A 24,876-nucleotide genomic window follows, 5' to 3' on the forward strand; every position below is an offset into this window, starting at 1 on the left:
GAAGTTCTCTTCCCTCAAGGGGTTTATGGTCAGTAATAACGAGAAATTTTCTTCCCATTAGCCAGTATTGCCAAAATTTTATTGCTTCTTTAATTGCCAGGCATTCTAAAAAAATAGCCTTTTTATTTTTTTGATATTTGTTCAATTTTTTTGAAAAGTATGCTACGGGTTTCATTTCTCCATCTCTTTGTTTTTGTTTCAGAACCGCACCAATTCCTAGAACACTAGCATCTGTATATATAGTTGTAGGAGCATTTGGGTTAAAAATGGCTAGTATAGGTTCAGAACAGAGGATATTCTTTGCCCTATCAAAAGCTGTTTGGCAGCTTAAAGACCAGTGGAATTTGATATCTTTTCTAAGTAAATTATGTAGTGGCTCTAATAACCTAGCTGAATCTTTTATATATTTATGGTAAAAATTTACTTTTCCCAAAAACTGTCGTACTTTTTTTCTCGTGTCTGGTGCTGGAAAATCTCTGATCGATATTAAATTATCATGTAACGGACGAACTGAATTGTGTCCCACAATGTGTCCTAAATATTTAACCTCTTCTCTTGCAAAATTACATTTTAGAAGTTTGAGCCTAAATCCCTCTTTAATAATTGCTTTCATAAGTCTTTCTATATGGTCTAAGTGTTCTTCAAATGATAATGAGAATATTAAAATGTCATCTATGTAGTTTATACAAAATGAATTTAAATTATGCTTCCTGATAATATTACTTAAAATTCTTTGAAATATTGCGGGAGATGTTTTAAGCCCAAAAGGTAAGCATTTCCATTGCCAATGACCACTTTGGGTAACGAAGGCTGTCTTGTATTTATCTTTTATCCGAACTGGAATACACCAAAAAGCAGAATTTATATCTAAAGTAGTAAAGAACCTAGCATTCCTTGTTTTGGTCAAAATCTCGCCAATTAAAGGAAAAGGTTGGGGTTCAGGAATAATTAATTTGTTTAACTCACGAAAGTCAATGCACAATCTTGTTTTAGATCCTTCATCTTTTTTAAAAGCCAATGTAACAGGTGCTGCAAAAGGTGAAGATGATTCTTCTATTAAATTTGCTTTTAATAATTGTCCTATTTGAAATTCTATCTCTTTTTGGTCTTCTATCGAGCATCTATAGGGTCTTTTTGCAACAAATTTATGTTCTAAAAGTTTAATTTGAGCTTCATTATTTTGAACCTGCCCAATGTCAAATTTATGTTTTGCAAAAATATTGTCATATTTATTTAGTAATATTTCTATTTTATTTTTCTGATATGGCAATAAATGTTGTAATTTTGCTTCAAAAAGTTCTGTGGGAATTCCCTCATTAAAGTTTATGGAGTATTCTGTAATATTAATATTATAATTAAATTTTTCGATTCTTTCTTCAATTTTTCCGTATAATCTTTGATAAATCTCTAAATCAAAATCTTGTTTCATTTGAAAATTTAAAATAGAATCTAATCCGAGTAGAATATCGTACTCAAAATATTCATCATTAATTACAAAAAGATTAATATTTTTCTCAATTTTATTAATTTTCAGTTTTGCAATTAGTTTTCCTGTAAAATTTGTTCTGCCATTTATCGTTTTAAACATATTCCTATCTTCTTGAATATCTAATCCTAACTTTCTTGCCACCTTCGAATTCAGAAGAGTAACATTTGAGCCTGGGTCATAAACTCCACATAATTCTTTATTATTTAGGAGTACTTTTAATTTGATCAATGGCAGCAAATCTAGTTTTTTTGTTCAGTTACTGTTTCATTTAATGTCTCCTGTATAGCAATATTATTAATATATTTAATATCATTTGATTTGTTTTCTTTTGTTACCTTTTTATCTTTTTGCTTTAAACGGCATATTGCCTCTGGATGAAACCTCCCAGGGAATCCTTTTCTATCACAATATTGACAAGTAGTTTTCTGTTCTTCTGGTATTATAGTAGATTTTTGATAAAAATTTGGTTTTGTCTCCAATTTATTCTTCTTTTTTATAACTAAACTTTCCAATTTTCGTAATTCACCTACCAATTTTTCCATTGTTGTAACGTCAGCTCTATTAATATTATCTTGTATATAAATTGGCAAATTTGTTACAATTAAATCAATTAGTATATCAATGGGAAAATCATTCTTTATATTTAGCAATAAATTTTCTTTACGAAACGCATAATCAACAATACTACCACCTATATACCTAAAAGAATAAGCTTGCCTATGATTATGCCAACCTGTTTCACAAAAACTATCTAAAAAATTAATTTTCCATACCTCAAAACTGTTATCTAAGCCTAATGTTATTATTTTTGATTCAAACCATTCTTTTGCTATTCCATCAAGAAACAAACGTAGAATCAAAATCTTGTCTTCATCAGCAACCACCTCACATCGCAAACATTCTGATTCGAAGGTCTTGAGCCATGAATTCATTGGAACATTATTTCCATCAAAATTTCGAAGTACAAAATCATCTTTTATTTTTTTTAAATTTTTCTTTTCAACTTTAGGTAAATTTGTGTCATTAAATTTCTGGAGCAACTCAGCAAATGATGGAAATTGTTCAGCTGTTTCTATCTTCTCATACACTGGTAATAAGGTCTGTTGTAAGTACTCACTTTGATAAACCACATCACCATCTGAATCAAAATAAATCTCCTTCAAATTGTCTTCTAATGCTATAGTACATGTTCTAAAGGATCCTCTTGTTTTCATAGATGCTAATATATTCTTCACTTTTTTCAGATGAAATAGTTCAGAATGATCAATTTGAAGTTGTTTTTCAAAGGGGATTTCATAATAAAAACGGGACCCTGTTGGCTGCAGCCACTTAAATTTATATACATTTTTCTTACTATCACTACTGTTTGCTTCTATAGCCATGCAAATTCTCATTGATGTAAAATTCATTCTTAAATATCGTTTTATCCAAATAACGGCTTGGAAATTTATAGTTATCACTATATTTTTTTTATCAGCTTAAGTTCTTGATTTATAAGTGTAATATCATACCCTTATTCATGTGAAGAGATAGCAGTTTGAATTCGTCTAAAAAGAGTTTATTATCGTTAAAATTCTACAATATAAATTATTAACAATAATAACATAACTAAAATAACTTAACAGATATACAAACCTAAAAAGAGAATCAAGAACAATGCTATTTCTTACGCCATTAAGTAATTTGACAATTGTACCATACCATTTACAATATGTCAATGTCAATAAAACTTAAACAGTCATACAACCTAAAACTTTAAATAACTAAAAATAACTAAGCCCTGCTGTTTCACTTAAAATAAACATAGGTTTACTTTTACATATATATATATATATATATATATATATATATATATATATATATATATATATATATATATATATATATTATTCAATCAACATTATTCCAACAAAAAAATTTTTACTTGATGGTATTAAAATAAATCGCACTGCCATTAACCTCAATTAAGTAAGTATATAAACAACAAACTATTATTAAATTGTATTTTACCATGTTTTAAATAATTGTAGCTCTCATCTGATGATGCCAATGAAAATTGGCGAAATATAATGAATTGTTAAACAGAGTACACTTGGCTTTTAATTAGCTGTATACCCAATTAACCTCAACCCCCCTTTTTCATCTACCAGTTCAGCTGTTATTTTAGAGGATATATATATATATATATATATATATATATATATATATATATATATATATATATATATATATATATATATATATATATATATATATATATATATATATTATAAATAAATGTTTTGATTTGTTAAAATTAGAAAATATCAAATTCAGAAGAATCATTAGAAGTATTAGATTTGTAATTAAGAAAATATAAAACACTAAATATTTCAATTAAGTATTGGGTAATTCCAGCAATAATCGACACAAGTCGGTGGGGTCACCCTCTCCGATTTGGCTGAAAGACAACCTCTAAAAGTTATTTGGAAGCTGAAAAACGAAGGAAAAGCGCTAAAAAAGGCGGGAAAATCGCGTTTTTTGGACTCTTATAGGGCGCAGCGGCTTCAAACATATGAAAAGGATTTCTGAGACAACTTTTATTCGAAAGAACTTGTATTAAGGCGTCTTTTGTGAAAATTTGAAAAAAATTAAAGAGGGTGTTTTTGAGATATGAATTTTTCAAAAAAAGCGCTTTGTTTCGCATTTTGTGGCTTTACATGACGTCATATGGCAATTCTGACACCGGGATCGTATTCAGCGGGAAATTTTACATTGGAAAACATATAGTGGATATTTGTTTAAGCATATTTAGCTCACGGTACTAAAAAAATTGGCGAAACACGAAAAAAAATTGATAAAAAGCGTGAAACTTCAATAGCGCGCCACGGCAGCCATTTTGAATATTAAGGTCTGAAAATTTGATAATCATGTTTTTTTGTCTAGTACAACATGTGTGTAAAATTTCAGCCAAATCGGAGAGGGTGACCCCACCGACTTGTGTCGATTATTGCTGGAATTACCCTATTATAAATTATGTAAATTATGCTTACGTTTCTTTAATTTATAAAAAAATACACTGTTCTAATGAGAATAAATGATCAAAAAGTTACAGTTTTATCCCGACGTTATCTTGTGTGTCACTGGATAGAACTGGAGACCGCTGTGTCTCCAGTTGGAACAGTGGACTGCTACTCCGTTTCTCTGGTGCTTTCTGGCCTTTTTGGTTTACTCTCTTTTCTCCACACTTCAAATGCGATAGTCAAATCTTGTAAGGAACTGAGCAAAGCTATTCAGGTCGCTATGGGTCATTTTCTTCGAAGCTCTAATCCTTTTTAACGGATAGATAAATATAATTCGAATGCCCCTATGTCCAAAATCTCGTTCGACGTTGTGAAATAATTTCTGAAGTCGTGGAGTAAATGTTTTATTGGTAGTTAATAAGTACATTCGACGAAACTTCAAACAATGATTTCTGTGTAATGTGAATATTCTAATTAGATTACGCCCTAAAAAGCGTTCAACCCCAATTTATAATCTCACAAATAACGTGCTAATTCATCACAGTTCATTGTCTTGTACCTTGTAATTTCCAATTTTGTACTTTGTACGAGTATTTTCGTATTAGGAAGTTTTGCAATAATTGTGCAAGTTATCGAATTTTACCGGAAGGTAAATATTTTCGTAACTGAAGTATATTATAGATTCTATTACAATTATATACAGGGAAATTAGGAAGTTAAGATTACAAATTAAGGGTTTAATTTGTGATTCAACACAGGTGAAGTTTGACTAATTAAATTTTTTTATGGAATTGAAAAATATTTATTGAAAGATTCTGTTTACACAATCGATTCGATTCTATTCGATTTGATTCGATGTCAGTCGATTCGGTTAGATTCGATTCCATTCGATTCCAATCGATAGGATTCTATTTCAATCGATTCGATTCAATATCAATCGATTCGATTCAATTCCAATCGATTTGATTCGATTCCAATCGATTCTATTCCAGTAGATTTGATTAGATCCCAATTGATTCGATTCAATTCCAATCGATTAGATTATATTCCAATCGATTCGATTTAATTTTATTTAATTGTATTTTATTAATAAACAAGCATGAGAGTGTGTTTACTACTTCACGTAGTGTGTGGTAGCGCAATATATCGTCACAGTACCTACTGTAGTTACAGTCCTTTTACTTCTGTCTTGTCTTAGCGATAAGAAAGCTATGCTTCCAAAAATTGGATCATAATCAATTCTGTTTCACAAGTTTTCAGATACAAATATGGTCGCTTTTGGTATATTTATAAGATGAGGAAGATGGAGTTGATAAGTTCGATATTCGGTTTGTAATACGTTTAGAGTAGGAATTAACACAACCAAATTTTTCAAATTGTTTTATCATTAATATAATATAATAAAGTTAATATAATACAATATATTACCAAAAAATATATTTAGACAAATATCAAGTTGCTAGATGCGATAAAATGATTTTTTAAGTTTTAACCTACCTTATAAACAAAGTCCAATCCCGCATAAAGAGCTTCGTGGTAGAATTCCACAGCTTTAAAGAATAATCCCCCTAAAATGGCAACTAAGTCTGCAAAACATTGTTCGTCTGGTTTGATTTTAAATGCGAAATTTGCACTGTTCATGTCGACTCCTTCATACGCCACGGCTAGAAAGTTGCAACATGCTGCCAGAAATTGTAAGTTGCTTTTACCTCTCTCGCCAAACGCGATTCCTGTCATTAGATTAATGTTTTTGGAAATGACAGTTTTCCTTCCTATGGCAGCCATTTTTAGTAGAATCACGGCTGCTATTTCATCTTCTACTGTAGTACTAACTCTTTGGGTGACTATTTGCCACAATGTGTCAATGACACTGTTGTCTAGTGTGCCTTTGGTTACCCAATCAGAGATTATGTCTTGAAGATCTGGTAAATTCGTAGCGGGGAGTGTCTTGACGAGCCGCATGAGACGTTGGACAACAATACTGCAGTGGTCGCTAAAATTATAGACAATTATTTAAGTTTAAGTTACAGTACGGCAAAACAATGAAGAGACGCGACATCAGAAAATGGTGTTCCGTTCTAGATGAAGACGGATGTATTAATTTTTTTACAAAAATTCTTGCGCAGTTTCCATGCAGTTGTCTATTATAATTAAGTGAATTATAAAATATTTTAATTCGTTTTATAATCGTTCAAGATCAAATTTAAACTTTTTTTGGAAACTTTACATTATAAACTATTTCTTTTGTGTACTGATTTAACTTGTTATTTCGATTTAGTTCCATACTTTTATCACAATATGACAATACTATCCTCAAGCAACATATAAATGAACCGATGGTACCAACGCGATGCATTAGCATGTTTTCGATACTTTACTCAGTATTATTACTGCAATTTTTGCGGAGAACATGTCCGCAGTAATGAAACTCTTAATGTTATGTAATAATTTATACGATCGAATAATCGGGAAAGGGCTGAAAGAAAAGATATGTAAGAGTGTGGTGAGATCTGAGTTGGTGTATGGAGGTGAACTGTAGGAAGGGTTCATAAAAAGAAGATGGAGGTAGCTGAAATGAAAATGTTATGGTGGATGTTGGGTAAGAATAAAAGGGGCAAGAACAGAAACGACGTAAAAATAGCCGGAGTGACAGTATCAAAAAAGGTTAAGAGCAAAGTGCAATGGTTTGGCACGTCCGACGTAGAAATGAGAACTATGTTGGAAGAAGGGTAGTTGTTGAAGTCGAGGGAAAGACAGGTAGAGGAAAACCTAGGAAAGGATGGAAGGATTGTGTGGAAGAGGACTTGAGAGAGAAAGGTTTAAATGAAGAAGACACGATGAAAAGCAATGAGTGGCGAAGAAGAGTAAGGAACAGCGACCCTGAAAAGGGAAAAGCTGGGGAGGAAGAAGAATATAAAAGCAAGAAAAATTACAAAATATAAATGTATAAAGATTAAAAAATAATAGGCAGTATTCTAAAAAAGGCACTTGAGAGACAACCGTATGGAATAAAAATCAACCGTGTACTACTTAATGTGATTAGATATGCAGACGATACAGTAATTCTGTCAGATAATATTGAAGGTCTCCAAATTCTTCTTGATAGTATTCACGAGGTAGGAGAGGAAATGGGCATAAAAATAAACTTAAACAAAACCAAATTTTTAGTGTTTAGTCGTGACCCACATCCCGATGCAAAGCTTCAATTAAACGGAGTCCAAGTTGAGAAAGTCCACAAAATGACATATTTGGGAACTGTGATAACGGACCAACTAGATCCAGACATAGAAATAAAAAGTAGAATAGCAATGACTAAAACTACTTTTATGAAAATGAAGTCATTTCTTTGCAATAATCATCTCAGTTTAGAACTAAGACAAAGAATGGTTAAGTGTTATGTTTGGTCCCTACTTTTGTATAGTACAGAAGTGTGGACGCTAAAAGTATCGATCATGAACAAAATTGAAGCATTGGAAATGTGGGTTCATAGACGAATGCTGAAGATACCTTGGATAGCAAGGAAAACTAATGAAGAAGTACTAAGAAGCGTCAACAAAGATAGAAAACTGCTAAAGACTGTTAAACATCGAAAAATGTCTTATCTGGGACATATAGTAAGGGGAAGTCGATATATAGTATTACAACTGATCCTTAAAGGTAAAATAGAGGGCCGTAGAGGTGTAAGAAGAAAACAAGTTTCTTGGTTAAAAAACATTCGTGAATGGACACAGATATCAAATGCAGGACAATTATTCCTTATTGCAGAAGATCGAGAAGCCTTCGCAATGGTGATCGCCAACGTCGGATAATTCTGATATGGCACGCGAAGAAGAAGGCAGTATTCTATCGGTGAATTCTGAAGATAAAGATGATTAGTGTTTGATTTTTGTTCCTTTTGCTTAGGAAAATGTCAATAAACCTAAGCAAAAGAAAATAAAAGATTTTGAATATTACCATATGTTTACTCGTTAAAATACTTACTTTAGGTTTGTAGAATCAGACAACAAATATACAGTTTTGAACGCAGCAATAATGGCGTCTTTTCGTTCTTGTTCAGTTCTTTGCATTATCCTTAACATTGCTAAAAAAAGTTATTTTAGTGAGTAATTTTCGGCCCACAGGAAACAAAAAGCAGCGAGTAAAAAAATTTCATCCAATAGTTAAAATATTTTAAGCCATGCCATAATTGTTAAATATTCACACGGTTTGAGTAAAATTTGAGTTAAAAGCAAATCACCAATTAATGTGTACTTAAATGTAACATTTTGCTTTTAAATTTAAGTAACGATGAGCTACATTATGTATTACATACAAGGTTGATATATATATATATATATATATATATATATATATATATATATATATATATATATATATATATATATATATATATATATATATATATATAAGTATGATATTAATTCCTTTCACAAATCAATGCCAAACTAAATTTGTATTCAAATTTTCGTTCACTAAAATGTCATTTTTTTTTATAAACGTTGATCGAAAACCAAAGTAATGATTTGAAAACGTTGTTAATACTGTACTGTAAGGGTAATGTTACGTATTAACTGTGACACAATTAATGATTAAATATGTAAAAAATAAAGTAACTAAATAATAGGTGATGTAAGGGATAATAACTGTCAATATATAGCCTTTCCTACCTAAATTTCAACCTAATTCTCTGTCAGAATAAATTTAATGCATCCTGTTCTTAAAAATGAGACTCTGGCGACAGAGTACGAGCCCGGATAACCCTAGATGTAATATAAAGGGAATTTTATCTTCCAAGATTCATCGGAACCAACAGGATTCTACGATGAATAACTATTTTAGAAAATCCCTAAGTGTTTTTAGACTGCTGTTAATAAATTTTAAAATGCCCGGAGTTAGAGAAAAAACAGTTCTCAGTTCGGATAAGTCTTCATAACAGGACTATTTTAAAGGTATGAAATTAATACTATAACATGGTCGGTTGTGATGATCGATTTATATACAAAATCAAAATCAATTAAATATTTTCAAACGTTGGCCTAAATCATGTTCTGATACTTCATAAGGAACAAAAATGTGATTCCATTGAAGTACCATATGTACCAATGAAATAAAAAAGGATACGATCTCTACGAACCTGTAATTTATGTTTTAACGGATTATGTTTCAGATAGTTATTAATGTACAATACATTTTATTGGTTGCTCAACGTTATGTATTTTCCATTTAAAATATGTCTTATCTTTAAAACTAGTGCCATAAAACGACAAGAAATGACAGGGATGAAAACTTATAGCAATAAGTCCAACGAAGATAATTCTAGCCAGTTTACATACATAATGTTTTCTTATGAAAAATAAAAATTAACAGATTTTAATTTCATATTTCACATTTTATTGTTGCCAAAAAACTGGTTTTTAACTGCTTTGTTACCAGAACACTTGGTATTTTAACTATTATGCAGAAAATGGGTATGTTATACATACAGTATTTTAATAAATTTACTTAGTTCTTATATATACATACTTATAAGTCAGTGTTCAACTGACAACAAATCAACTTGGTAAGGTTTGGTTAGGTTGTCCTTTTTCCGCAAAACTTTAGCATAAATTATCTTTTTACATTTTTATTAACCTTTGAATTATACTTTTACTTCAACTGAAAATATATAAATTTTGGCAATTTTAAAAAGTTTTTTACACACAGTGGACAATTGGAATGTAATTATAATTTCGAATTGTTTCTAATGTCATGTGTCCGATTCTTCTCGATCGATAAAATAAAATGTTGAAGTCGTGGAGTAAAATATAGTTTTATTGACAGCTACTGAATTATTACACTATAGTTGTTGTTAAGGTAAAAATTTATAGTAGACTCTGTCCCAAACTAGTCCCGAAGCTATATTTAAAATTTCACTAAAATGCTACGATTCATCAAATACGTGTATTGCCCTCTGCATAGAACAAAAACCTTCCTCAATACCTATAGTTTACACGAAGTTGTACAAACTGTAATTAAACTACTAATCGATATGTTTCACAATTATATACGGTGAAACTATAAAAATTCTGGAAATTGAGATTAATGTGAGATTAAAAGTTAATGGACTAATTTGTGATTGAACCACATTATATTTCGTTGGCTATTCACTAAAAATATCATAAAGTTAAGTGAAATAAACATGCGATTCCATTGAAGCACCACATATTTTGTTAAATATTAATTGTCTATCTACCATAAGTAGTATGGGTCATCATGCTCTTCTCAAATATATGTAAAAGCGATACAAAACCTTTTTTGGAGTTATCAAAAACTGAAATTAGTTGAAATACAGTATGTATATTACTTTTTGTGCACATTATGCAGGTGTTCCCAAATAATCCCAAATAAAGGTAACACCGTCTCTAGGATAAATAAAAAATTTAAAAATAATTGGAGTTTGCTTAGTAAAAGTTTTTTCTAACGCCATCCGTTTTCAAGATGAAGGGCGTTGAAGAAAAAAATATTTACATCTTTTTTACCATTTTGCCGAAACTACTGGCAACATTGTAATGAAATTGTATACGAATATGTTTTGGAAGCTGATACATCCCATGAATTTGTTTCTAAATCTGACTCTCATAGAGAGCGCTAGTTACAAGGTTCGTACCAAATATTATTGAACATAATATTAAACAAAATATTCCGTTTTCGGAATATTTTGATTTGAAAATTATGAAGTAATAACCGATGCTGGTAAATTGTAACATTATTTTTTCTTCAACGCACTTTATCTTTTAAATTTTTTACTAAGCAAACTCAAATTACTTTTCAGTTTTTTACTTATCCTAGAGACGGTGTTACTTTTTTTAAACACCCTGTATAGCTATGATTCCCACTAGACCTTTTATTCAACTTGTGTTATCAACTAAACTTAAATATTAAAAATGTGCCTTTTATAACAATTAACAATACCTAGTACTCCATCGGATGATCTATCAATATTGAACTGATACGCAGCAACGAAAAACTCAATAACTTCATGCATGTCACTCACAGACGTCGTTTCTAATAATTCTATACATACATCGATGGCTTCGTCTATCGCCTGAAGAAATTCAACACATTGATGTAGAAAGTCAACTTTCGATGATAAATTTTCAATTTGTTTTAAGTCGTCTGCTGTAACATTGACGAATTCGCGGTTCTCTAACTGACCCACTACTTTGGACACGTCGAAGAATATGGTGTAGAACACGCCCATGTAGAATTCTACATCTCCTATGGCATTTCTCTCCCTAAAAAATTATAGAAAATGTAAGATATTCGAAATAGACAACCAGGTTTTATCAAAAACATCTCGATTGTATTCGCTCCGTGCAGCTGAACAAGTATCGCTCTGTATTAATTATTATATCATCACTATAAGGTTTACACCATTGAAAACATTTATAAATCTGAGTAATAAAATCAAAAATTTATAATTAATCGTAAATATTGTTTGTTTATTAATTATTTATATATAAATAATTTTATCGTAGTATTTATGTATTCCAAATAGATTTGTTGGCAGTTCAAAATTTGTATATTTTTACAAACACATAGGTAAGTTGGATTTATATATTATAAAAATTTTACTAGCTTATTATATATATTTTTTTGAACAATAATATAATAATAATTTATATATTATACCAATTTATATAATTAGGGTTTAATTGTACTAAAAACGAATTTCAGTAATTATTTCAATATTGATTTTTTGAGATCATAATTCTAACCTCACTTTTGCAATTTTAAATCCAGATTTGCTGTTGTACATATATAAATTATATTTATATGTTATTATAATAGTATTAATACTTACTATTTCAATGGGAATAAGCCACAATTAAAGGTTAAAGTAAGTTTATTGACGTTTCAATTTCCACTTCGGAAATCGTTCTCAAAATACAAACGTTAGTAATTTAAAAAAATATTAAAACATTTACTAATGTTTGTATTTTGAGAACGATTTCCGAAGTGGAAATTGAAACGTCAATAAACTTACTTTAACCTTTAATTGTGGCTTATTCCCATTTAAATAGTAATTACTTTAACATGCCATAAGAAAATTGCTTCAGAACAATAAATAGTATTATTGTTTTACGGAAACGTTTTATAAAACTAGTTAATACGTTGTAACAATATATGTTATAATTACATAATAGTTTCTATCTATATAAATTAGACCTTACGGCTGCAATCCGCGGTTCACATTGATGCTTTATATTATTTTGACTCGGAAATCCATAAAAAGTGCAACCACTTTTACTATTACTGTAGCAGTTTGCGATGCCACAAATATTACCTACTATCGTTTTGAACAATTATAATATATAACTATAAAAACGTTATGACTACTTGCCATTATGCTAAATTCATTACTGAAATTAATACTAAAAGTATTGTATCTACAAATTAGGTGCGCGCGCCGATTCAGTACTAAAAATTAGAACATATTCTAATTTCTTGTACTAAAAATGATGAAATATTAACTAAAAGTGATGTTATTTATTCTCAACCGATATAATAATAACACCGGTACAATAACAATTTGTTAAACAAATTATTATTCATTTGTAAAAAGTTTTTATATGCCAAAGGGCCTGCTACTAATAATTCTTCGTTTGACATATTTAATATTCCTTTGCATTAACGTTTTTTTTAAGAAATGTATAATTTTTTTCTTAAGCATCATTATTACAATAAAAGCTACTGCAGATAATTTTAACTTCTTTTTCACCATCATTATTTATTTGTGTGTTTTGTTTACTCTAATCATAAAACAAACTTCATTGTTGAGTTATCAATGCAAAAATGGTAGTCTATGAATACATGCTAATTAAAATTAAGAGAGTTGCAAACACAAACCCACATTTTTCATATTAAATCGACTTGTAACTAATATTTTTGGTACTGAAATTAGCATAATGACAAGCGGACCTTACGGTGATGACAAATTTGGCCGATATGAGTGCTTTAAACGTGACGTATATCCCCTCCCGTCAGTTGCACATAATGAATAGAGCCATCGAAAAAAAAATCGCAATTGAGATATGACATATTTATTAGATATATTATATATTATATTACATTTAATCGAGGAATTGAATATTTATACAGGATGGTAGGAATGAAGATAGACGCATATAAAAGGGCATTTTAAATGGGCGATTTGGTCACGGTATTATACTTCAAAACACTCCTGTAGAGGGCGACTGCATAAATTTAAACTGTGACCGTCGGCTTAAAACTATATATCATGAAAGATGGAGTTGAGGTAAATGGGAAAATAGTACGGACGGAGCTATTTAACTTTCACGCTTAATAAAATTTCGATGCCATTGATTTACAAACCGTTTGTTTTTCACAATAAAATCTTTTTTTTTAATATATTAAATTTTTAAATTTTTAATTTTAAAACTTAAAAAGGTATGAAAATTTCAATATTAAAAGTATTTTTTTTATTACTTGTAAATAAAATTTTATTACTTTGAATTAAAAATAGGTCCCATTCACCTGATCTTTTGGAGATATTAAATTTTCGTCTGACTTCTATCCTTTGATTTGCAAGAGTGTCATTTTACTAGGGAACTTTCCTGTTGAAATTCCTCACTATCATCAGACATTTATCTTCAAACGCTGACATGAACCTATTGAAATTGTTCATGTCTAGGTCCAATGATTGTCTGTATGTGGAAAAATCTTTTTTTTTAATGGGACAACCTGTATATTTTTACATTTTTTACTTTTCTCGATATTCTTTTTTTTTCAATATAAGGTTTGGCAGTGTTATACAAAATAATTTAAAAGATAATTACTTTTTTTTATTGATCCTTAAACAGGCAAACTTTTATTTGAAGTGAAATATTAAAATTTTTACATTAAATTTATTAAATATACGAAGCAATACAGAAAAAAAAAAATTTAAATAATTTTAAATTTTTATACACTGTTGCAAAAAAATAGTATGTATCTTTTGGAATACCTTGCCCATAGTAGGCGAGGGATATTCTCTTTAGATGGTTGAAAATTAAAAACTAATTAATAATTATGTTATAAAAAAAACTAAAAAAGCATTTATCATGAACTCAAGTTAGACTCTTTTTTTATAAAAAAACCATATGATCGAATGTATAGGATCCCATGCAAGTAAAAAAGTCGTAAAGTATTCCAGAAACTCCTGTCCTTTTTTCTTATTCAATTTTATTACAGTTTGATGTAATCCTTTCCAAAAAGCTATCTGTACTATTATCTTGGAGGTGTCTTGGAGGTCTATGAATTTTTTTTAAATTTTTTTTATGGGCATCACATTTACAATATATTGCATAATAGAATCCCGTAGATTTCCTGTAGGTTTTATGGGCGTTGTATCTTAAGAGATACAAACAAGTTTAAACAAGTTGTTGGTACTTTCTACAAATTATAACTATAAAATATAGATATACTAACATTTTCTAAAGTGTTTTCATTGCTTTTGACCTCTCAAACTAAAGAAAAACAACGAGTAGAAGGCCCTTGATTGCTTTACAAAACTTACCGTCTCCATTTTATCGGCCGTTATCACTACCACTACACAGCTAAAAACACACTGACAAATACTGGATTTCCCCACCCCCTATCCGTTACCGTACCGTTTTATACGATAGTTTGCTCGTATATCTTACAGTACACAATGCTATACTTTGTCTCAAAGTGACTAGTCTGTACAGACTACAGTCTGTACAGGTAATATATGCAATGCTAACCTTATGGGAATTTCGCCAAGACGTTGCCAGTTTTATGCAGTGAGCGATGGCGTTCTCTATTGTCTATCTTTCAAAATAAATGGAATAAACCAGGAGTTCTCAACAAGTCCTCACGTACAATTTTATGTAATTTACAAATATCGTTTGCTAATAATTTTACATAATACTATACATTACTTGTTTCTAATAGTAACTTCTCAACTTTTATCTTTTATTAGTAGCAGTAGTATAATAAAATGTGCATTAAATAAACATTTGTTTCAAATGTTTAAAATAATTCCGGTAATTTCTACTACCTGCCAAATTTAAAATGTTATTTATGCCCCTGCGGTGCTAATTACTGCCATAATGTGTAAGGAATTTGTAATTTTGGTTGATATCAACTGCAAATACTTTCTTCTAAGTTATTCAGTAATTAAGAAGCAATTAGAGTAATTCTTATACAGAAAATGTTTAAAAGCTTGATACATCCAGGGCCTTAATTAGTCTTTATTTGTTCTTCGGAGCGCGTAAACATATTCGAGTTACTATTATTTGTACCATCTTGGATGTACTGTTACTGTTTTGTTATTGTTATTATTTGTTGGTGGCTGTTGCTGTGATTTGCTGTTGGCAATTATTGTTATTTTCTGTTACTATTGTTATATTTGACGCCGAATTTTTACCGCAAAATGGAGGAAATTGTTCAATGGAAACGTGGAAAAGCTCTGAAACTTTCAGAGAAGCAGATACTAATGAATATTATTAATTATCATCTTACTCGGGATAACAACGATTCTGTATCAAGTGTAATAGGAAAGTGTCAGAAATGAGTGGTGTTTGCGAAAGGACTCTGTTTCGCATACGACAGGAATATTCATCACCTGCTGGATTACAATCTCCAAAGAGCAGGCCCAAGAAGCGAGAGGTTGGTAATTCTCGTGACAACAAGTGCGATGAAGGTGTCAGGGGCCAAATTCGTAGAATAGTTTATCAATTTTTTCGTGACAACATACAATTAACAATAAACACCATATTAGCTGTTGTAAATGTCAAAGAAACTTTGCCCAACTTTTCACGGGCCACGTTACATCGCTTGCTGAGTGATATAGATTTTGTGTTTTATTTATTATTATTTTTCGTATTTTATGTATTTTATTCGATTTTATTTAAATCTATAAACAAATGGTTTGTATCGCTAGCACATACTGTAGAATTAAAAACTGCTTGTGTGACATAAATAAAAGGTATTTCTTAATTTCTATTTTATTTTAATTTAACCCAAGTATGTTGTAGCAAATATTATTTATGTTTGAAAACCACTGACAGAAGGAAGCCAGGCAGGGTTATAGTGGGCATTATTACTTAAGCTACCATCAACACAAAATATGGATTAGGCTAAGTAGTAAGAAGTGACGTTTATTTTAATACAAGTTTGCAAAGAAGTATGGCATCGATGTTGTACATTTACCCTGTACAGACTAATCACTTCAGAGACAATCTATAGATTTGCCGCAAATTTAAAGAACTTCTCGTAAACATTTTTAGATATAAATGTATCTCATAGAATACAATCCCTATTAAGGGTTAAACTTCGTAGCAAAATTAACACCTTGTAGAATTGTATAGATTTGATATCAAAAAATATATTTATGTTCAAGTGATGTTTAATATATAGTCTACTTTTGTCTATAATTATTACCATGGCGAAATATTTAATTTTGATGTACAGGGTGGGTCGAAACTCGGAATGAGTACTTTCAGAGTTTTCTTAAAGGAAACACTCTGTATTGTAATAAAATGTTGTTTTATGATGCTTTATTATTTATTAAACATTCCCTATACCTAACTGCTTTAATTTGTGAGTTATTCGTGATTTTTTGTGCCAAACATTAATTGCAACAAAAATTAGGTGAAATTTTATCAAGTTGGCCGTGAAAATATTCAATCAAAACAAATTTTTCGAAAAAACTATATACATAATAATCTAGACTGCTCCTTAATTTCTATTTAATGAGATATCAAAATACCTAAGTAGATAGGATTGTTGGTGTGCAAAATATTAATAAAAATATAATATTCTACCTAGTTTGACTTTGACACTAAACTTGTTTAAAAGTTTAACATTAGACTATTTTTATAGTTCCTGTTGCTTTGTTACTACCAATAACATTCATTTTTTAACGAGGAACTTATTGATATATCTTTTCTGCCAGGAGGGTCTAGCAAAAATTTGCTATTAGTAACAAGAATTTATAATCTGCAGTTCCCAGATAGACAACAACCAAAAAAAAAGCTTTTCAAAGTTTACTAGAATAGTTTCAACGGACTGAACACGAAAATTACGAAAAATCTGATAAAACAAAAATTATTATAATTGAAAGATGTATTCACTAGCGGACCAACTCGACATCGAGTTTTTTAAATGAAATTTTTATTTTGCGAGAAAAATATACAATATATACAATGACCGGAAGTAAAAATATTTTTATCAATAACTCAAAAACTATAAATGATAATTTCGTGAACTTACATTTTTGAACTCTACGTTGAATTCTCTATTGATTTGACTAATAAAAACGAAACCGGAAGTCGACCTCAAAACCGGAATGCAATTTTTAGTTCATCAAATGTCGACATGGATATCATTTAGCAGTTAATTTTGCATGCTGATCACGAATCCGGTATCAGATTTGCTCTATCTTGACGTTTTATGCGCGTTTCGGGTCACTTCCGGTGTCGGATCGCAACCGGAAGTACATATTCAGATTCGTCTCGACGAGACCTTTCGATCCATATATACATTGTGGGGTCTAAAACTTAAAGTAAATTTTAACTTCCGGTCATTTCAAAACCGGAAGTGAATTTTTGTACCAAAAGTATATCTTGACAATCTCATACGTAATACTAATAATATTCCGAAAAAATATTTTAATTATCTAATATGGTTTTTGAGTAAAGTGGTGGACAAGAAAGGGGCTTAGCGTTTTAGTATATTAAGATATCTCGAACAGTTGCACCAAGAGGTTAATAAGGATAACTATAATAAAAGAGTAGAATTTTGTTGGTGGGTGCATGAACAAATTTAGAATGATGCATATTTATCGGAAAATGAGAAAAATACACGTTAGAGAGAAATGGGTTAATATAAAACAAAGACTATATAAAAAACAGAGGCGCAAATAAAGTTAGGCAATCAAATAACAAAAACCGCAACCAAAGGTCTCGAACAGTGATGTGGTCTATCACCTACAGTTTTATATATACACTCTTGGACCAAAATATCGAATATTTTGGAATTTCTAATTTTTTTTTGAAAATAAATTCTGGTCAATCAAATCGTTTATTGTGAAAATGAGTTTATTAACAATGTTTAATGAACAATTTTAAGTTTTTATGCGGAGAAAATTGCGAAAAAAATAATACTTAATGTTAGGTAAATAAGGTTTTTTTGCTTAGTCATTTTAATTGAAGTAAGTACATGGTCAGCAACGAGTATTCCCCACTTTATTACTTATTGCTTGCATCTTTCTAGGCATGTGTGCGGCGTTTTAGCTGATCTCACATGTGCTCTATTGGATTTAAATTCGGGCTAAATGGTGGCCAATCCATTCTTTGAATTTGGATCTCATCAAGATAATTACTCACTAAGGCAGCGGTAAGTGGTCGAGCATTATTGTGCATTAACATAAATCTGTCATGTCCAATGTAACCAACATATGGCAAAACATTATCTTGAAGGATATTTTGAACGTAAGTGTCACATCAATGAGAATGAGAGATTCTCATTTTTCAACAAGAACTTCAGCAATTTTCACACTTTTCCAAATCTTTTCCAAAAGGAACCTCATGATTCCCCAACACAACTTCGTGTCAATGGTCATCGGTACCTTATATTTCCAACCTTCCTTTTTAATCAGATTTATATTATAAAAAACTTTTTATTGACTTTTCTATTCTGTCCTGCCGAAACGAGTATTTTTGTTCAGTTGAATTTTCGTACTAAGTCTGATTTCCATAGACAGAAGCCATATTATTTTTTGTTTTTCTCTTCGTAATAGTTAAGCCCTTTCTGTCAAAAATAGTTGCTTTTTTTTAATTGTTTTGGTGTCTCCAACAATAAAGTTAACTTTCCTCTTTTATAATAAATTTTTTTTGAATTGTTTACTAAGCTCTAATTAAAACAAGCTACTTTTTCTCCTAGCTTCATGTTTCCATATATTGTACATCAGCGCTAGAATAGAAGTATTGTATTATATTATATTGTTTTCCTGTAACATACTGTGACATTTTTGGCACTTTTTTAAGTTTGTATTAAATCTAAAAAAATTTTAATGTGTTTTTTACTGTAATTTTATTGTAGTTACTAAATGTATTTTTTAACACCTAAACCTATGCATTTGACTTTATATGACTTTACAATCTTTAGAACTGAAGAAGTGCAGAAATTACTGCACGAAACGTTTTCTATTAAAATATTGAAATAGTTTTTTCATAGTTTTTTTTTCTCCTTGACTGATATTTACAGTGAGATTTTAATCTCACTCACGTTGTGTATTTAAATTTAGACGGTCGTACTCCTTTCAATATATATATATATATATATATATATATATATATATATATATATATATATATATATATATATATATATATCCAAATCCCTAATGAAGACCATGGTGTCTACGAGATACCCTGTTCCAGTTGCCCACGTACATACATCGGACAGACAAACCGACGAGTCCATAACCGTATTTACGAACATTCTATATCTGTCAAACATTCCGATACTACTTCAGCCCTAGCCCACCATCATATTCAAACAGGCCACAAAATAGATTTCAAAAAACCAAAAATCAATGATTCCATCTTCTAACATATTATTAATCGTTCTGTTTACTTCTTCTCTATATTTATATGGTATTGGGTATGATTTTGTTTTAAAATCTTTTTCTTCTTTAGCTTTTATACTATGGATATAATTTTGTGCAATTCTATTTTCTTTATTGACAAGTCCCTTGTGTTGTTGCAATATGGAAACGACTATTGATTTATATTCTTCAGGGCAATTAACTTTTATCACATCTTCTTCTTTACAAATAAAATTATTCTTCATTATGTACTCATTATTCCTTGCTTCCAATTTTACGCACTCCACCTCGTAGGCATCCATCTGCTTAAAATTTCCATTCCTTAAATATTCACTACAATTATTCTTTACATTCTTTTGGGGCATTTCCCTATAATCAAAATACATTTCTTCTTCATAAACATTATTACTTTCTTTTAACAATATCCTATCAACTCTTATTCCTTCTTCCACCTCATCTTTCTGCATAAATTTAATTATTTGCCCTTCCAAAGTTACCATTTTTTCTTCAAAATCTATCTTTACTTTCTTCTTTTCCAATTCATCATTTCCCATTAATATATCAACACATAAATCCTTGACAACAAATCCTTGCATATTAATTTCTTTATTAAGAATATTAATTTTAAAATTGGCTAATTTATTAATTTCACCCAACTTCTTATTATTTGCACCAACAATTTTAATTTGTGGAATCTGTATTATATCTGATAGTTTTAATGTATTAAAAATAAAATTCTCCGAGACTAAAGTACTTTCTGAACCAGTATCTATCATAACCTTAATCATTTTATTTTTGGCCATAGCATTTATATAAATTAAATTAATAGATTCAATAATTTTATCTTCATCTAAAGAAATAAATTCAGAAGGTTTTTCATAATAGCAATGGCCTAACTTGTAATTCAGAAAGTTTACTGAACAAAATTTTGATTGTTAGAATTGTCAGATTGTATCTGACCACTTATATCTAATGTCCTATGTCTTTCCCTACTATGACTTCTCATAGTTTCTTGTCTTGTACTATTTCGTTCACTATCTATCGTATTGTCTATTATAACTAGTATTGTTATTAAAATTCTGTCTATTTTGATTACTGTTATTATTATTAAAATGTTGTAAACTATCACCATATCAATTATTATTATATGATTGTCTATATTGTTGATTATCATTCTTATTATATTGAAAGTTATTATTGTTTTTTCTATTGTTGTTATTATTACTTGTCATATTACCTCTTTGTATTCTTTGAATAGAATTAATAAAACTCTCTATTGTTTGAATATTTTGTACAGTTACTGTTTGCACAACATCAGCATCAAAATGTCTAGATACATTTAAGACTGTTTCATCCTCTCTAAGTAGTGGTTCTAAATATTTTGCAACCGTTATCAGTTTTAATACATAATCTACCATATTTGATTTTAAATTGTGATTATACTTTCGAAAATATAGAATTTCTCTAAACTTGGCTTGCTCTAATTCACCCCAATAATAATTTAAAAATTTATTTTCAAATGTTTGAAAATTATCTCAATCATTTTCAATACTGGCAAACCAAGTTGCTGCATTATCACTTAGTGTCATTCTAATATATTCTTTAATATCATTAATATTATTCACTAATCTTAATTTATGTTTTAAACTATTTATGTATACTCTAGGATGCAGATTTTTTATATTACCAGAGAATTTAATCCCAGTCTCATTTGTTAAATTTAAGTAAGGTCTCCCTATGTCTCTCATTTGTGAAATATAATCTATTCTCTGTTCCATATTTCTTATTTGATTACTATTTATTTGGATATTTTGTTGTATATCGTCTAATTTTTCTTCTGTGTTTCTCCTGTCTTCGTTAATTTTTACTTCTAAGTTACATTTCTGCAACTCTATTTTCTGTTCTATATCTATCTTATTATCTTGAATAATCCTCTTTACTTCTGTCTTCTCATTTTCTATCCTTTTCTTGTAGTCATTCCGTATATTTTTTATTTCATTTGCTACTTTTTTCTCTGCAGCTTCAAGTTTTTTATCCATTTGTTTTTCTATTTGTTTTACAATTTTATTATTATTATCTTCTATTTTCTTTTCTAATTTTCTATAATTCTCTTCCAATTTCTGTTCCATTTTTTTCATGTCTTCTTTGACTTCTTTTGAATTCTCTTCCATTTTTTTCATGTCTTCTTTAATTTCTTTTGAATTCTCTTCCATTTTTTTCGTATTCTCTTCTATTGTCTTGTTCATCTGCATCATTAATGACATCAAAGCTGCCATATTGACATTTTCCTCTCTTTCTGGATTCATTTCTGCAGTATCTTGTGGAGCTTGAACTAAAATCTCCTCTTGTACAGGTTGTGTTTCTACTTCAACATCTTCTTCATTCTTTTTGCTTCTTGTACCTTTCTTTCCTTGAGACATTTTGAGACTTTACTTGTTCAAATATAATTAAAAATAAAATCTATAATTTTTTCTTTCTAATGAAAATTAATTTAATTATATGAGAGCACTTATCTTCCCAAACTAATTCTTTTAAATAGAGAGCCACCGCGGGGGGCGCCAAATTGTAATGATGTATTATTTGTGAATATTTTAATGAGCAATGAGTGTTTTTTAATAATATATATATATATATATATATATATATATATATATATATAAAGTAGTTAGGTATTATTGACTGACACGTTATGTAAAATAAAGTTTTATTATGAGGTTGCAGTCATTAATAGGGCAGGAAAGTGAAACTCTTTGTTCTTTATCAAGCTTTCGCAAAATTTATTTGCTTCTTCAGGATATGCTAAAATATGGTATCAGTAAATACAATGAAATTATAATTAAATAGCATTGTATAAAACTAGTATAAAAACTTACAACATGAGGTTAATCCATTAAATTTTCAAATTTACAAAACATTAAAACTTAACTTAATAAAATTATATAGTTATGAAGTACAATATTTTAATTTTATTTAATTTTGTAGAAATTCATTATGACATTGATTATGTTGATGTTTGATTTATGTCAGAAAGACACTTGTTTCTGTTTATTATATTTTTTGTTATTGATAACTAGCTTTTGATTGTTATTATGGTTACGTACAAAGTGGCGCCAAATATGAATATTTAAATTTTTTGAAATTATAGTATTTATAGTCAGAAAATCTAATATTAGAAAATTATAGTATTAAATTTCGTAAGATGGAATTTAATTATAGATATTGCTTAGTTTATCAATATCAGTTTTTTTATTAACGCATTGATATTTATTTATGCATACCATTTCTAAGAATTCTCTTTTATTTAATTGGTTTTCACGTCTTAATATATTAGTTTCATTGAAATTAAATGAATGATTTTTATTAATTGCATGATCTATTAATGCACACGTATTTTTATTATTTCTAAGGTCACTTTCATGTGATGTTAGTCTGCCTATTAGATTTCTAGATGTGTGTCCGATATGACTTATCACAATTTTCGCATGGTATTATATAAACTACAAATGTAGTTTATATATATATATATATATATATATATATATACATATATATATATATATATACATATATATATATATATATATATATATATATATATTGTTATGATGTGTTTTTTGTTTGAATGATGAGCAATGAGTATTTTTAATAATATAATATATAGGGTTTTTATCGCGGTTCTCAAAGAATTAGCTTGTAAGTACTTTTTTAAATTATCTTTATTATAACTATTATGAAACACACATATATATCTAACCTAGCCAATGTAAATTTAAAATAAACTATCTTTAAATTGATGTTCTTATAAAACTAATTAAATTCTATAGACAATGTTAAATTTAAACAAACTATCTTCAAAATTGAAATTGTTATAACACTAACTAAATTATATTAACAAAATTTTGTACCTTTCTTTCACTGAATGCCTAAATGAACTGTTTTCCACTATATATATTCTAATCACCACTGAATGTCTTCGTACTTCGGTTAGGTATCCTTGTTTTTGTGAAATTTCTTTTTCCAATTATCAGCTTCTACCAATTTAAGATATATTTTTCTTCACCAGCATTTATATACCACCAAGCAAACCAGCAAACAACATTTATATCTATTCTTCTTTTCAGTATACCAATATCCAATTATTATAAGTTGATTTATACTAATCTCCAACCATAACATAATTTAATTTCTTCCAATATACCTTTTTTAATTATATTAAACAATTGGACTATTTGTACTTGATTCACTGACTCCAACTAACTTTCATATTTCTTACTAAACTTTTCTGACTGACTTCTTGAAAATTCTGAACAATTTACTACACTAACTAAATGTGTCTACTAACTTTCATAATGAACTGGCCTGACTTCTGACTAAAAACTGCCATCTTGAATCCAAATCACGGGTATTTATATCTTTTTGGATATTCCAGAATCATCTGGTAAGAGATCATGTTCCATCCCGTTCTATTTCTTCGATATGGATGTTCTCGAAAAAAATATCTGTTCCATCCACCGACATAATCATTATTCCAGAATGTTCGACCGTAAACAATGGTCACACTCTGCACTCTGGAGAATTCGTTAATGGTCCATTGATAATTTTGTTGACATTTAGGCTTTTCAGATCAGAATAAACATTTAAATCATTAAATATATATAAATTAAACATTTTAAACTAACATTATTATTATAACCCCACTTATATTCATATTATGATTAATTTCTATCTGTCAATTTACTGTATAGTTGGTTGCCTATGCACATGGCTCA

At 29.2% G+C, this 24,876-nt stretch overlaps 2 protein-coding genes across 3 annotated transcripts in view; both read right to left on the minus strand.

Annotated features, from left to right (window-relative positions):
• Cap-D2 (CAP-D2 condensin subunit) overlaps nt 1–24,876 on the minus strand; it is a 329,802-nt gene that overhangs the window by 92,479 nt on the left and 212,447 nt on the right. For both annotated transcript variants that reach the window (XM_072526074.1, XM_072526073.1), the window contains exons 9-11: nt 11,443–11,765; nt 8,473–8,572; nt 5,989–6,484 (exon numbers count right to left, since the gene is read on the minus strand). In XM_072526074.1, the coding sequence (XP_072382175.1) occupies nt 5,989–6,484; nt 8,473–8,572; nt 11,443–11,765 (919 nt within the window). The remainder of the gene's footprint in view (nt 1–5,988; nt 6,485–8,472; nt 8,573–11,442; nt 11,766–24,876) is intronic.
• Nucleotides 1,709–3,173, minus strand: LOC140436907 (uncharacterized). The gene is made up of 2 exons (XM_072526075.1): nt 3,125–3,173; nt 1,709–3,036 (listed from the first exon to the last, which is right to left on the minus strand). Exon 2 carries the CDS (start codon nt 2,896–2,898, stop codon nt 1,729–1,731), a length of 1,170 nt encoding a protein of 389 aa, XP_072382176.1. The 5' UTR covers nt 2,899–3,036; nt 3,125–3,173; the 3' UTR covers nt 1,709–1,728.

This window comes from Diabrotica undecimpunctata, chromosome 3, assembly GCF_040954645.1.
Source record: "Diabrotica undecimpunctata isolate CICGRU chromosome 3, icDiaUnde3, whole genome shotgun sequence".
Lineage (NCBI taxonomy): Eukaryota > Metazoa > Arthropoda > Insecta > Coleoptera > Chrysomelidae > Diabrotica > Diabrotica undecimpunctata.